This window comes from Corythoichthys intestinalis, chromosome 12 (assembly GCF_030265065.1).
Source record: "Corythoichthys intestinalis isolate RoL2023-P3 chromosome 12, ASM3026506v1, whole genome shotgun sequence".
Lineage (NCBI taxonomy): Eukaryota > Metazoa > Chordata > Actinopteri > Syngnathiformes > Syngnathidae > Corythoichthys > Corythoichthys intestinalis.
The window spans coordinates 39,716,159-39,731,319 of record NC_080406.1 but is presented as its reverse complement, the minus strand read 5'-3'; the positions used below and the strand labels follow the sequence as shown (position 1 = coordinate 39,731,319).

The window sequence follows — 15,161 nt, the reverse complement described above, 5'->3', positions numbered from 1 at the left end:
TGAGTTTACGGCATCCGAAAGCACCGGGTCTTCCATGAAATGCATTATAAATTGCTCGATCAATTGAGACCATTGATAATGCAGACACAAAATGACGGACAAGGGGGCGGAACAATACAGCGATCACGTGATTTTGTGACGTCGGTGGGTAGGGTCTATTGTTCTTTGGTCACTATTGTGGCCTGTGGGTTGAAATTTGTTAAGGATTTGGACATTTTCAAGGGCAACAACGTCACTAAACGACTCATCAACTATCAAAATAGTTGTCGATTCATTTGATAAAAGATTAGTTGTCCATTGGTCTATTAATCGCAGCAGCCCTAGCCTGCGTATACGTTGGCCCTCTGAGAAAAAAAAAAAAAAACATACGACAATGCTGCCAGAGAAGAAAAAATTTTGTAAAATATACATTCCAATCTTCCCACTGAGAGTCATAAATCTCCATTTTTTGGGGTCTACAGAATGCATGATAAATGAACACGGCATTTGGGATCAAGAATCTTTTACAATATATTTTAAACACACCACTGAGAAAACCAGAGGCTGCTGCAGATAATTTAGGTTTGAGACCAAATTGCCTCATGAAACATGAATAGATGTGATACATATAAATTATTGAAAGCCCCAACGCCCTGTTTATTTGAAACAAGGGGGGCAGAGCAACACTAAGCTTTATGTGAAATGCATAATATTGCATAGCTACTTTCATGTTGGCCTGAATAGTTGACTGTAAGAAATAACTCTTACGGTTTACCTGCTTACACTTTTGCAAGTCCACAATTTTTCCATCAATGCGAATGCAGTCGAGAAGTCGTTGTCTGACACCTCGACCGCAGATGGCATTTTCACTCAGTCGACATGTACTCCATTCTGCAATGCACACACACACAACACAACATGAACACACTTTCAATAAAGAACATCTGCAGTACTGTAAGAAAATATCCCAACGCAGCCATTAGGTTTGGTGTTTTACTAACCTACAAAATGTTTCAGTGTAGAGATTGAACTGAATATCGATTTGTTTGAATTATGAAATAGAAACACGCCTGAGCCACTCTTTTGGGATGCAATGTGAAAGTCGTTTAACTCATTAGAGGGAGGACACTGCCAGCCAACAGCGGCCATTTGCGTGAAATCACTCTTTTATACGTATTCAATTCAATTCTAACAATTGCCATGGAAGTTATTAGTTAGAGGCTACATATTAAATATATACTATTGAAAATTAGCGAAGTGTTAATCCAAAAGAAAATATTGTATTACTAAAGCATACTGAATCCCATCAATGTAGCAAATCAGTGCAAATTAGGTACCATCTACTGGCCAAAATGTGCATTGCATGAACAGGTCTATTTATGGTGATAAGAACTATAGACATGTAAAATATCGATAGAAGGTTTTATATTGTTTTCTCAAGATGTATGTACAGCACTATGACAGACATCAAGTTTCAACTGTGATGACTGGAACTGACTGATCAAGTTTTACAGCCATTGACAGCGATAGATGTCCGATCTGATTTGACTGGGAAAACAAACAAATAAACAAACAAACAAGCAAACCAAAACATCTATGCATCTATGCACCTTGTAGATGATTGTTTTGTTATTTTTTGTTGTATGCTTAATCAGTGTCATTAATGAGAAAACAACCGTTATTCTATAAATTGCTGCCATGTTTGCAGAGATACACAGTATTTAAATGACACAATAATTGGCTAATTAACCCATCTACATACCCAAATTAATTCTGAATCTCAAGTCTTCAACATTTTAAACTAATTATACTTCCAAATTTGTGGGAGCAGTTCAGCATGACCTGAACAAACATTGCCTAGCAACACAGGTATACCTACCTGAGACTTTGTACTGATAAGTGAAGCAGGTGCTGTTCAGGATGCAACTTTCTGACTGCACCGTATCTGGACAGGCTGCGCTTCCAACAGCAGGAAGGCGTAGGATATGTCTACTTCTGTTTCTCTCCGAGCCTTGATCACATTGCTGGTCATGCAAAGAGAGCATAAAAATAGCATACACATACTTGACTACAGTTAATATTTTTGGTGCTTAAGTGCGAAGCTCAACTTGATACGTGAAGCCTATAGCATGTCAAATACTTGACTTCATGTGTAACAATACAAATGTTGATTAAGGTTTATCTTCCTCAAAATGGTTTTAAGCCTCAATAGAAAATAGGACAAGATTTTTAATTGTATGTGGAGCCACAATACCTACATTGGTCATAGTTTCCCCCCTGGACCGCGTCAGCAAACGAGCAGTATTAAATATCTTGGTGTGTGGTTAAGTATCGCAGACTTTAATTTTTTATGTTTTGTAATTGTCCATTTAGATTGCACCGTTGTATGTGTGGTGAGCTTTAAATGTTGTAAATGTAAAATAATTCAGAGTGTTAATTCACCGATTAGTCATATTAAACACAGTGCTTGACTGAGAGGCCTCTGTAGGCTTGTTTAAATAAATGATGCTTGCTTGATAGGTGCTGTAAATATTGTATTAAATTGACATCAATATAGTGAAAGGTGACTCGTCCACAGCCTACCAAATCAGTGTCAAAGGCCGAGCCAGATTTGACTTGCTATGTTATTTTGTGTGGCCCACAAAAGTAAATCATGTGTATTGAATGCAGATTTCTGTAGTCCTCAATGACAGATCAAGGACTACAGAGGTCAGCGAATATTTACCAGTTATTAAAAAAAAAAAAAAAAAAATAAAAAAATAAATAAATAATAATAATAATAATAATAATTTTAAAAAAGTATTTCAATTACTTTTTTTGCTTGTATTACTTTTAAATTAAAAAACAAAAATTAAAATGTGTTTTTCTTTTAATTAACCCTTTTACACCGAACGTGTCGGCGGCGACAAGTTTATGCATATTAGCTTTGAAGCCTCGTCACGCTGTAACTATCTCACCCACATGCAGCTGGTTGGTCTCATTTGAAAATACGGAAGTTGAGGTCCATGCCTGTTTTTTACTTGAAGTCAATCGACCAAGAATTAAAATGTATTTTTCTTTTAATTAATCCTTTAACACCGAACGTGTCGGCGGCAACAAGTTTATGCATATTAGCTTTGAAGCCTCGTCACGCTGTAACTATCTCACCCACCTGCAGCTGGTTGGTCTCATTTGAAAATACGGAAGTTGAGGTCCATGCCTGTTTTTTACTTGAAGTCAATCGACCAAGAATTAAAATGTATTTTTCTTTTAATTAATCCTTTAACACCGAACGTGTCGGCGGCAACAAGTTTATGCATATTAGCTTTGAAGCCTCGTCACGCTGTAACTATCTCACCCACCTGCAGCTGGTTGGTCTCATTTGAAAGTACGGAAGTTGAGGTCCACGCCTGTTTTTTACTTGAAGTCAATCAACCAAGTAAAACGGGTTTCATAGTTTTATTGCCCTCACAAATAAACATTAAAACGCTGCATGGACCATGTGTTTATGTACATATTTCCATCAAAACCTTTAGCACCACGAAAAACTACATATCCAAGGAGCCATTGCGAGGTCATGAATGACGAACATAATGTAAACATTTTTAATACATTGTCTAGCGAGGCGCCACCTAAGGAGAGGGAGGCGAAGTGGCAAGCGACGGCCTGTTGGATTGAGCGAGCGACTTTGAAACGTGTGGAATGAATCGAGAGCTAAATTTAGCGCCAGCTAATGCATTATTTTATCCACTAGAGCAGTGCTTCTCAATTATTTTCTGTTACGCCCCCCCAAGGAAGACGTAAATGTTTCGCGCCCCCCCCAACTCTCTGCCACCACTGTAAATAGTATAATTCGTCTATATTACTATTATAAGTACGCCTCAGCCTAACATTGTGTCCTTTTTTTTCTATTAAAGAAAAAAAGTAACATAGATCAACTTATAATAAAGTATAACTTTTTTAACATTGTGTTGCTTGTAACAGAAAAGACTTAACGCGCATCAATTTGCCTGAAGTTAAAAAAAAAAAAAAAAGTCACATCCAAACTGTAAAAATACACTCAAGGTACATTTTTGACCATTTGATACTGAAAAATAAAATGTAATAAAATCAGTAAATAATAACAAATTCAAATTGATTAGAAACATTTACTCTTCAGGACAACGTGCCAAAACATTTGACCGAAAAACAAAACTGAATAGAAGGGGGGAAAAAAAGTCTTTGGACAGAAGGAAAGTTTTTATTTTCGCTGATTCACCACAGTGCTCACTGGTTTACTGATATAACACTGACAAAGCGGGACGATTGTGACAATTGGCAATATTCGGCACATTTTCGCTGAAAAACAATCAAGCGGCTTATCAATGAGATTGAGGTCGAATGTCTTTAAGTGGCGTCTTAACTGATTTGGCTTCTCCGCTATAATAATTTTTAGACTCAGTAAACAGTGGTCTTTCCTCATTTCCCACTATATTAAAAGTCAAAGGCAAACGGCCCGAAAAAAGCGCAGTCTCGGCGGCCGAGGTAGAACCGTAGGTGAGGGCGGTGGTCGTGACGATCCCAAGCCGAAAACGGCACTTCTCGGCCGGACACGTGAGAACCGAAGAAGACAGTGGGTCGCTGCGTGAGTCCAGCTCTGCATGAGTCTCTTCCGTGTGCTCTTGCTTACTTCAAAAATACTGCACGCACTTTGAAAATGAGAGCGCCACTGCCACCCACGGAGTGGATGTGCAAGTACACTTTATTCTAGTACGGCAAAAAAAATAAAAAAAATAAAAGCATGTTCCCCGAGGTCACTCGCGCCCCCCCTGGCATCGCTCTGCGCCCCCCTGGGGGGGCGCGCCCCACCATTTGAGAAGTACTGCACTAGAGAAAGAGGATGGACTAAATTTGTTGTTGTTTGTTTCGGATGAGTCGGCGAGTTTGGAAGAGTTACAGATCTTTGAGACCACACGAGGTGATATCTTACATCGGGCTCCACTCTGATTGAGATTGACTGTCATGTTTAGCTTCTTCCATGTCCCAATGATTGCTCCAACAGTGGACCTTTTTACACCAAGTGCTTGGTAATTGCTCCATAGCCCTTTCCTGCCTTGTGGAGGTAAACAATTTTGTCTCTAGTGTATTTGGACAGCTCTTTGGTCTTGACCATGTTACAAGTTTGAGACTTACTGATTGTATGGGGTGGACAGGAGGTTTTATGCTGCCATTGACCTCAAACAAGTGCATCTGATTCAGGATATTACATGTAGACGAGGTGGACTTTTAATAGGCGGAGTAACAGATCTTTCTAGCTAGAATTCTAGCTGATAGACAGGTATTCAATTACTTAATTGTAGCTGAATCACACAAATAAAATGTTTAAAAAAATCATGCATTGTGATTTTTGGATTTTTCTTTTTAGACTCTCTCTCTCACAGTAGACATGCACCTACGATGAAAATTTCAGACTCCTCCATGATTTCTAAGAGGGAGAACTTGCAAAATAGCAGGATGTTCAAATACTTATTCTTTTCACTGTAATGGCCCTCTGAAGGAAACCATAACTATGATGTGGCGTGGGACAAAAGTTAGTTTGACACTAACTGGCCTTGATTGTTGCTGGATTTTTTAATAAACAATTTATGAACTTGTAAACTTTTTCTTAACCAAGTCACGTTACCATTACAGCAGCAAACAGACAATTAAAAGTAGAACCACAAATCTATCACAACTGAAAGAAGTACCTTAAATGAAATGCTGAATATATGAATATATCGCAGACCTGCAAGCACAGTCTCTAAAGGGAAGTGGCAGAAAAAGAAAAGTGTCTCCTTCAAGCGTCATTCGTCCCTGTGGTCCTGATTTATCAGAACATGGACTTCAATCACTGTCACCTCCTAATGAGGCTCATCACTGGAAGGCTCATTAATCAACAGCAGTTTTCACACCAACTGTCACAGAAACACACAAATCCATTTGTACATGACAACACCACATGCTGCAATTGGGCTTTTTTGTTGACAAGCGCTTTCAAAGAAGGATATGAGTGCTCACACAATTTCTGAATACGCTGCGATGATTAAAGTCAAGTATCATCCAATTAGGCCACAATACATACACAATTCCGTGTTAGAAACAGAGCATGCAGCCACATCATTCTCTCGCTGCTTTACATTTGTGTTCAGAACACAAGTGATCTAAAATTAGTGTGTTCCTCAGTCTGAAATCACAAAAAATGTGTCACACATGAATCAGATAAAAAGATGTACTATCCAAGTACAGTACCCCCCAAAAGATATATTTGTCTCAAATATTGATCGCAAAAATGTCCAAATCTGTTTGAATAAGGATTTCTCCTTTGGCGAGATATTTCATCAGCTGATTAGCATGATTATTGCACAGGTATGACATAGGCAACTCACAATAAAAGAGACCTAACAAGTTTTCCAATATTATAGTAAAATCAAGGGCGTAGGTTTGCATAGGGACAGTCGGGACATAACACTACCAACTTTTCAGGATGCGCAAATTGACCCCACCAATTTTTAAGCCACTTTATTTGCATTATACAATGAGTTCAGCTATATGTGTAATTTTGATTGTCTTCCCAGATATTGTAAGGATAGAATAGACCCTACCATTATTAAGTGAATTATTTTCATTATGTTCAGACTTTCAGATTTATCCCTTTTAACTTGCTGAATGTTCCGGTCCATTTTTTTCCCCTCAAACATACGTTTGATTGGCTGATGACTTGACCCCCTGCCCCCTCCTCCCGTCACACAGACACATGCACACTCACACAACCTCGCCGACAGAAATACAACGTGCCGCCGCCTCCTCCATCCCCTTCGAAGAGGAAGGATATTAGACGTATTTTTGGTCAGCACAAGCCACTGTAAGTGATGTAAAAAGATGTCAATGTTATGGAGGTGCGGGAAACACCACTAATTTTGCTAGTAAAAGTATGAACTGCATCACAGTTAGCATAGCATTAATCTGTGTGAACTTGATAACCTGCAAAACTACTGCGGTCAGGCCAGCCTCCACAAGGAACAACGAAGGCAACCTTCATTTGGATCATTGTTTGCATTACAGTGGGGAGAACAAGTATTTGATACACTGACAATGGGAGTGTATCAAATACTTGTTCTCCCCACTGTATGTGCATTATCATAATGCAACGCGGTGGCTTCAGAGTGCAAATCCCAAGAATGGGTCCACTTCATAAGGAACACTGTAATGAACATGAACTGACATGAAAAAAGTGAAATTAAATCATACATTAGAATTTCATGAGAGTACTTTGGATGCCTCAGATGTAGATCGGTCCCAAATAACGTTTATATTCCAATACAGTACTTAAGTTTCAGTCTAGGTCCCCCAGAAGTGGACTCATTCTTTAATAGCTCCCCTTTTTTTAATAAAGGGACTTTCCTTCAAAATGTCTTCAGCAGTTTTTGAAAACAAAGGTTTGAATTGAACGTTGTATCATGTGAACCAAATTTACATAAAAGTTAGTATAAGTCAATACAGATTCATTTTGCCTTGATTATTTCGCCTATCAATTAATTAGGTTCATATTCATGAGAAATATGGCTCTGACACCCTTTCAATAATCTAATTGGTCCTATTAATGTCCCGTCCTCAGCAACAAGTACATGCAGGTTATGCTGTTATATCGTCCCTACCAATGTTGAGACCAAACCTACGCCCTTGAGTAAAATAAATACTCTATTTGTTTGATATAACAACAACAACATAAACAAACACGGTCTTTGATTTGAGCTCATTAAATGGAGAAAATTTTATATTTTTTGTTTAGTATGTGTTTCTTGGTAAGGTGGGTGAAATCTATTAAAATAGAGAGGGGAAAAAAAAAACTTAACAAAAACAACTGCACAAGCAGTGTACTGTAACAGACCGTTTTCATTTTTTCCTTGCTTGGCGGTCTAATACAGCATCTTTAACCACTATTATAAATAAAACACACACAATAGAACGGTCAACATACAGGGTTATAATATTAAAATCTCTGATGTTTGGAATATAATAACAATCTTCTCAGGCAATTGTGCATTTGTATAAATACCCTTCAAGGTTATCCTTGGATAAGTATAAACAAAATTTTTATAATAGGGCTTTTTCACATCAGCTGTGTTGACATAGCAGAGTCAGGTTAACACTGTTGGATTTGACAGAATTAATTACTCTGTTCATATTTACATCAGCCCCTTACTTCTATGCTGAGACAGAACTGTCAAAAGGCCTGCTGTGAAAATGTACAGGATAGTGAAATTTCCATCCATGAGAAATAGGTTACGGGCATCAACACAACAAAAATTAGGGAAGGTGCAGCATCTGGTCATTAAAATACAAGGTAACATGTCAATACAGTACATCGTCGCAGTGCCACATAATTGTATTGTACTGCTGTTGACATTAATGCAGACAAATACAACATTCATACTGCAAGAGGTATGGCTAAACGCATATGAATGGATTTATTCAATTCACAGACCAGATGTAAATATCACAGAACTCCTTGGGAAGAATTCAAATTTTAAGGTACAGGGAAAAAATGTCATATTTCGGATGCTAGTCAGATAGTCTTCTCGTTACAGAGTGTAGGCGGTGTTCCCACGGTCGCACCTGTGCCCAATATCATCAGCGGTATATTTAAACGCAGGCAACCCGAGAAAGGGTTGTCGAGATATAGCCTTGCTGGTCACCATTGGACGTTTTGAAATCTCGAGCCTGTCATTTGCACTGAGCTAGTTTCGACCCTACCTGGGTTTATTCGGTAACCGCCTTGTTTTGGTATCCTCCACCTTGTGCCGGTATTTGAGTGGTTTTGTGTTAGTTCGTTTTGTTACCTTGTTGGCATATTTACCTACCAATTAGTTTACTCTTGGGTTAGTTTTGTGATCCGCATCGACCTGCTGTCACGGACCCTTTTTGTTATTTTCACTTTGCGATCACGTGTTTTTATTGTATTTAATAAACATTTTGAACGCATCTTTCATTGTTTTCTGCTCTTAGGGTCCAATCTTGTTTTCCGCATTCGCGGATTGTAACAAAAATAACCCAAATGCATCAGTGGTGGAACAAATGTGAATAGGGCCGGGTGCGATAAGTATAAATGGGCCCCTCGAGGTGAACCTCTGGCGGCTGGGGGTCCAAGTGGTTAATTAATTGTGGGCCCCTTCACTCAAACAAAAGTCTACACTTTGGTAGATATAACTTTGTGACCATCTCTGCCTTAAGCTTTGGCTGAAGTGTATATGTTATATGTTTAGTCAGCAATGTTCTAATTAGGGTTGTTCCGATCATGTTTTTTTTCTCCCAATCCGATCCCAATTGTTTTAGTTTGAGTATCTGCCGTCCTTTATCTGCCGATCCCGATATTTCCCGATCCGATTGCTTTTTTTTGCTCCCGATTCAATTCCAATCATTCCCGATCATATACATTTTGGCAATGCATTAAGAAAAAAAATGAATAAAACTCGGACGAATATATACATTCAACATACAGTACATAAGTACTGTACTTGTTTATTACGACAATAAATCCTCAAGATGGCATTTACATTATTAACATTCTTTCTGTGAGCTGGATCCACGGATAAAAAGACTTGTGACTTTGTATATTGTGACTAAATATTGCCATCTAGTGTATTTGTTGAGCTTTCAGTAAATGATACTGCAGCCATGCCCCAATGCATGATGGGAAGTGGAACAATGATGGGAAGTGGAACCATGACTGTGCGTCGTGCTACCAATGGATATATCTTCTCTGCTTTGGGAAATAATTTAAGGTGTAAAGACAAAGATCATTTGCCAACTTGCTTCCCCACATTGCTTCCCATGATATTTCTAATCATAGGGAGAGGAATTGCAAGACTTTAGCCAATTGAAGAAAGGCTTCAAAGGCTGCCAAAATTCACTCTACTCATTTAGCGCTGTCTTTTATCTCTCTATATTGGTATAACGGCGTCATTACAGACTGAGCGCGACAATGAGTAAGAAGGTCGTGCAGCGCATACATTAATTGCATTAATTATTTTAACGTGACACATTTTTTAATAAATTAATTGCCGCCGTTATCGGGATATTTTTGATAATCCTACCTTAAGCCTAAACTAAAGACTCTGGATGAGTGTAACATATTATGTCTGTAACATTAAATACAACTAGAAAATGATTTTATTAAAAGAAAAAAAAAAAAAATATATATATATATATTAAAAAAAGGCATGACCGATATTTTTTGCCGATTCCGATACTTTGAAAATGACGTGATCGGACCCGATCGATCGGCATCTCAGAAGCTAAATATTTCATTAATATAATGCAGTCCCATGGAAATATAGTCCACTCAATACACATGCAGTAGGCTATGTGACATCTAAACATTATTATAAATTACTATCACTACAATTATCGTTGTCAAATTATTATCCCCACTCAATTATTATTCTAACTCAATGTTCTAGACTGCATGCATACGATAACCGAAATAAACTGACAAACAATTCAACTAGCATGCCTCCTTTAAAAAAGTGTCTTCGATTACACAGGGATTAATTCATACATCAGACTCACATTCTTTTGTCACTAAACCCACATTTCTGCGACAAAGTCAGGCAACGTTACACCGTCAATACGACCAACCACAGCACCATCAATAACTTATCCCCAAATTTTACAAAGTGAAATGATATCACCACCAGATTTATTACCTGTAGTAAAATTAGTGGTTTGACTGTGTGTCGATATGGTGATGTACTGTGTTGCGATAGTTTGTATCCCAATATGTTATCACTATGCTCGTGCCAAGAATCAATATATCGTGTCAGTTTTATGAAGGAACTAATAGTTTCCTTGCATTTTTGCATTTTTTTTTCAAAGACCAAAAACTTCTACTAGAAGAGCGTCTATGTTAACCCAATGCCTGCCATTGAAGAGACTAATAGAGTTCTAATTCATTTAAACTGGAAGAGGGTAAATGAACATTCATTCATTCATTCATTCACCACTCCCACTCTAAATGATTTACATTTACAGAAATGTTGCACTTACACGTATATTGTCATAGTTTTTGACAGAACAAAACATAGAAATTGTTTACTTTTCCATTTAAAAGTAGCTTGGTTTTCTGTTTAATAGTTGTATCGTAGAATATCATAGATTCATTTCCTGACCCACGTATCGATAATTGTTGTATCGCTATGTTTTGCAATAATTGTTATGGTGAACCTTGTAATCGCAAATTGTATCATTTGGGGAGATTTCCAGAGGTTCACACCTGGAAGTATAATGGCCTGCATCTACAAAGGCTACATAGTCACATCATATTCCACTGCTAAATGGATGCTACACGTCTGTACAACATCTACAAGCCGTGCAATATACAACACTTTGAAAAGTTAATTTCATTCCAGACAGAGAAGATGGCGTGATCTAATTCTATGGCATATTATATAGTTAACATTTCCCTGATGTCTAATTAGAACGTACATGAGTTGTTCAGCTTTGCAATTTGATTAAACATAATTAGCCTTTTATAAAAGATCCAACTAAAACAACTCAATGTGCATCTGTATAATTCTTTGGGGGAAAGGTATAGCCTACTGTTTTTTTTATTTTATTTTATCATAATGTCAGGAAAACTGGCATTTATAGCTTTCAATACAAATATATTAAAGCTATAAATCAATTGCTAGTGGTGGTGCAGTAATTAGTATGGTTAGCTCACAGCAAGAATAGCCTTGGTTCATTCATTTCCTGTGACCTGCATTTGTGTCAATGAAAATAGTGCAATATGATTCATGCAATATTTTCTGTAGATGTGTTTCATTCCTTAAAAACCACAAAATACTGTATAACTATTCCAACAAGTCAACAATTTCCTCTTGCTATTGAGACTACTAATGTCGTTTGCATGCGTCTGTCTAATGAGGAACTTTACCCAGACTGAGCTTAGAAGAACGTGTCAATTGCAGGGAGTTTGATCATTTTCTTGCTATAAACCACCTAAATATTTCACCCCTGCTTTTCCTACTAAATCACACAAATGTGCAAGTAGTGTCTATTTTGAGCGAGTAGGCGTCACTTTAGTCACCGTCTTTGAAACTGAACCTCTTGCCATAACGTGCCCGTACCATGAACCCTCTTCCACAGCCACCATATTTTGTGCTTGACAAAAATGAATATTAATTGCTTTACAGTAGAGATTGTCCTGTCGTTTTATTATATTTTTTAATTAAAACAACTTGCAATTTTATTCATAATCTCATCTGTAAAATATTAACTGATTGGTTGCCACTGACGAACGACACTTTAAATTTGATTGTATTTTCACTAATCACACTAACTTTGTCAAATTACCACTTACAACACTGAGAACAAAAAAAACCGCATTAACAACCTTCTTCTTGTTGGATAAGCTTTAATTTTACTTCTTAAATAAACATTGGCTTTCATTGACGGCAACAGACCCCAGTTAAAATCGATTTGATGTCTATTGCTATCAACGAAATTCAAAATTAAATTGAATTAAACAAAATTCTCATTTCTTACCATTGGGCAGTTTCTCCAAGGTTCCCAGGGTGACATGACACAGTCATTGTGGCAGGCCAGAAAGCAGACTTGAGCTCTCGGTGGCATTTCCTCTTGATCACACTGACTGTCATCAACAGTGCTGACTTCCCCACTTGTTCCCTTCACACACCTGGTGGAGCAACATATGGAGCTATTTAACCAGTCTCCAGGGTACTTCTAACTAGGTATTACTGGAACACAGCTAAAAAAATGTCTATACTTAATATGATTTTAAATACTTCTCCATTTCAGTTGGCTCGTTCACGGAACAAATTGCAAAACAAACTTTACTTCAATGTGAAAATATTCCAACAAATCCAAACCAATGATTTGGTTGGTTTAACTAATGGTTTAGTAAAAGAAAAAATAAATACAAAATGCAGTTACATTTTGCATCATGTGGTGTGTGTATGGGTTCTGTATTATAACGGCAAAACTGAACATTTATCCATTTTCTATGGTAATCCTCCTGATTTGAGTGTAGGTGTTAGACATCAGGTCACGATTCTAATAAAGAAGATGAAAATTACTTTTGACTTAAAAAAACAAAACAAAACAAAAAAACTAGCAAATAATAGAAATGGCTAAAGAAGCCCTGCTCACCTTCTTTAGAAAGCATGCTCAGCAAAGGTAAAAGTGATGTTTAATGTTCATTTCTCTCATTTTTGTCTTAAATTCGTTTTAATTCATAATAGAACTTTAAATTAATAAAAAAAAAAAGACATTCTGATTTAAAAAAAAAAAATATTCAAATGAAAATAAGCAGAGGGAAATATATGTTCACAGTATTTCACAGTATTTCTTGCCTCCTCCCTTCTCTCACCCGCCATACCGCTTCCACTATTGTCTGTAGTGTAGTCGATTACTGTAACTCACTGCTCTTCGGTCTCCCAAATATGTCCCTCCAGAAACCTCAGCTCCTCCAAAACTCAGCAGCACGCCTCATCACTCGAACCCCTACCACACACCACATCACCCCCATCCTCCGTCAACTTCACTGGCTCCCAGTCAAAATAAGAATCAATTACAAGATCCTTGTAATTACCTTTAAAGCACTCCATGGCCTGGCCTCTCCCTACCTATGCACTCCCCCTCTGCATTAACTGTCAGCCCCCCCCCCCCCCCCCCCCCCCACAATTCACTTCGCTCCTCCTCTATTCTGCACTTTCGGTACCCTGTGTCCGTATCGCCACCTTCGGTTCCAGAGCTTTTAGTCACTGTGCCCCCCAGCCCTGGAATCCCTGCCCCTCGATCTTTGCAATATATCTATCCTCTAGCTTTTCAAATCCAGACTCAAAACAAACCTGTTTACACTTTCTTACCCACCATGATCCTTATCTCGGTTTTATCCTGACCTCCTAAACTTTTTATTTAGTCTTTTCCTGCTTTAAATCTAATTTTACGATTGTTTTGTTATTGCTGTTGAGCTATTGTGTTCCCATCTTTCTTGTAAAGCGTCTATGTGTGTCTTGAAAAGCGCTCTAGAAATAAAATGTATTGTTAGTATAAAAGCTGTTTCTTTTTTTTCCTGCTTTTAACTTACTTTGAGATCACAATTTCATAATGAAATAAAATTGAAACACTTCAGCATCAATAAGCTCATTGAATGAATTAATTTTATTGACCTTCAGCTCTGATGTTTAATTACTTCTATAAAATTTGTGGGTGTTGGTTTCCATAATTTTTCCAAAGAATATTGTTTCCGTTTTTATTCTATTTTAGCCAGACATTTTGGGATGGGATTAATCATCAAACCCGATGTCTTGATTATGAGGCCGAACAACAAGCCCACGGTCCAACTATACATCGAGTCAGGCTGGATCAACACTTAACTGCTATGCCCATTTTAAGTACTCCTCATTAGAAGGCAGCTGTTTGGTCTAAATATTCTCTCTTGGCATTGCGAACAGCACGGCGTAATTCAAGCCAACCTCCTGGTGAGTGATGCCAACGTTCTGCCAGGGCTCACAGGCTTACTGACCTGATCTTTCGGCTTTGGACTCCCTCCCCACACGATGGCGAGTCTCCCACCGTGTTGATTGTGCAAATGGACCAGGGCTCTGCCCTCCACTTGTATTTGCTGCAATCACTGTGGCATGGCACGGCTTCATTTACCTGCACACAGATGGACAAAGAATACATTATACAGTGAAAGCAGCAAAAAAAGATGGGAAGCATATATAATATAGAGTGCAAACACTCCCCCTTGACTATCTGCAGAGTTGAGAAAGAAGCAGTTAGTGGAATAGAATATACATAATTATAGGCTTGTTTATTCCACCGAGATCAACAATCACTCACTTTGTGTTAAGGTTAGAAAGGTTTCCAGTAACATAGAGAGAGCTTGGATGTAGTTGAACATGTAATGGAATATAAAGTAAGGGCACAGGAAAACATTCTGCTCACTAAGGGATAAATTTATTGCAGAATATGAGAGTTACATGTGGTGTTAAATGAATGACCATGGGAAAAAGGACCCACAGGTGAGGGTGAATGTTGCCTCTATTAAAAGGGTGTTGAACTCGTCTTTGTCTTGGGCCACATATGGTTTCCTTTATTATGTCTGTCAACTAGGGTTGCAATGATTAATAAACACCTAATGAATGAATGGTTTATGT

The 15,161-nt window shown here is 37.9% G+C and overlaps 1 protein-coding gene across 2 annotated transcripts in view; it reads right to left on the bottom strand.

Annotated features, from left to right (window-relative positions):
* The window catches only part of thsd7ba (thrombospondin, type I, domain containing 7Ba), a 364,521-nt gene that overhangs the window by 40,651 nt on the left and 308,709 nt on the right, over positions 1-15,161 (bottom strand). For both annotated transcript variants that reach the window (XM_057851598.1, XM_057851599.1), the window contains exons 18-21: positions 14,525-14,658; positions 12,523-12,673; positions 1,859-2,003; positions 755-870 (exon numbers count right to left, since the gene is read on the bottom strand). In XM_057851598.1, coding sequence (XP_057707581.1) covers positions 755-870; positions 1,859-2,003; positions 12,523-12,673; positions 14,525-14,658 — 546 coding nt within the window. The remainder of the gene's footprint in view (positions 1-754; positions 871-1,858; positions 2,004-12,522; positions 12,674-14,524; positions 14,659-15,161) is intronic.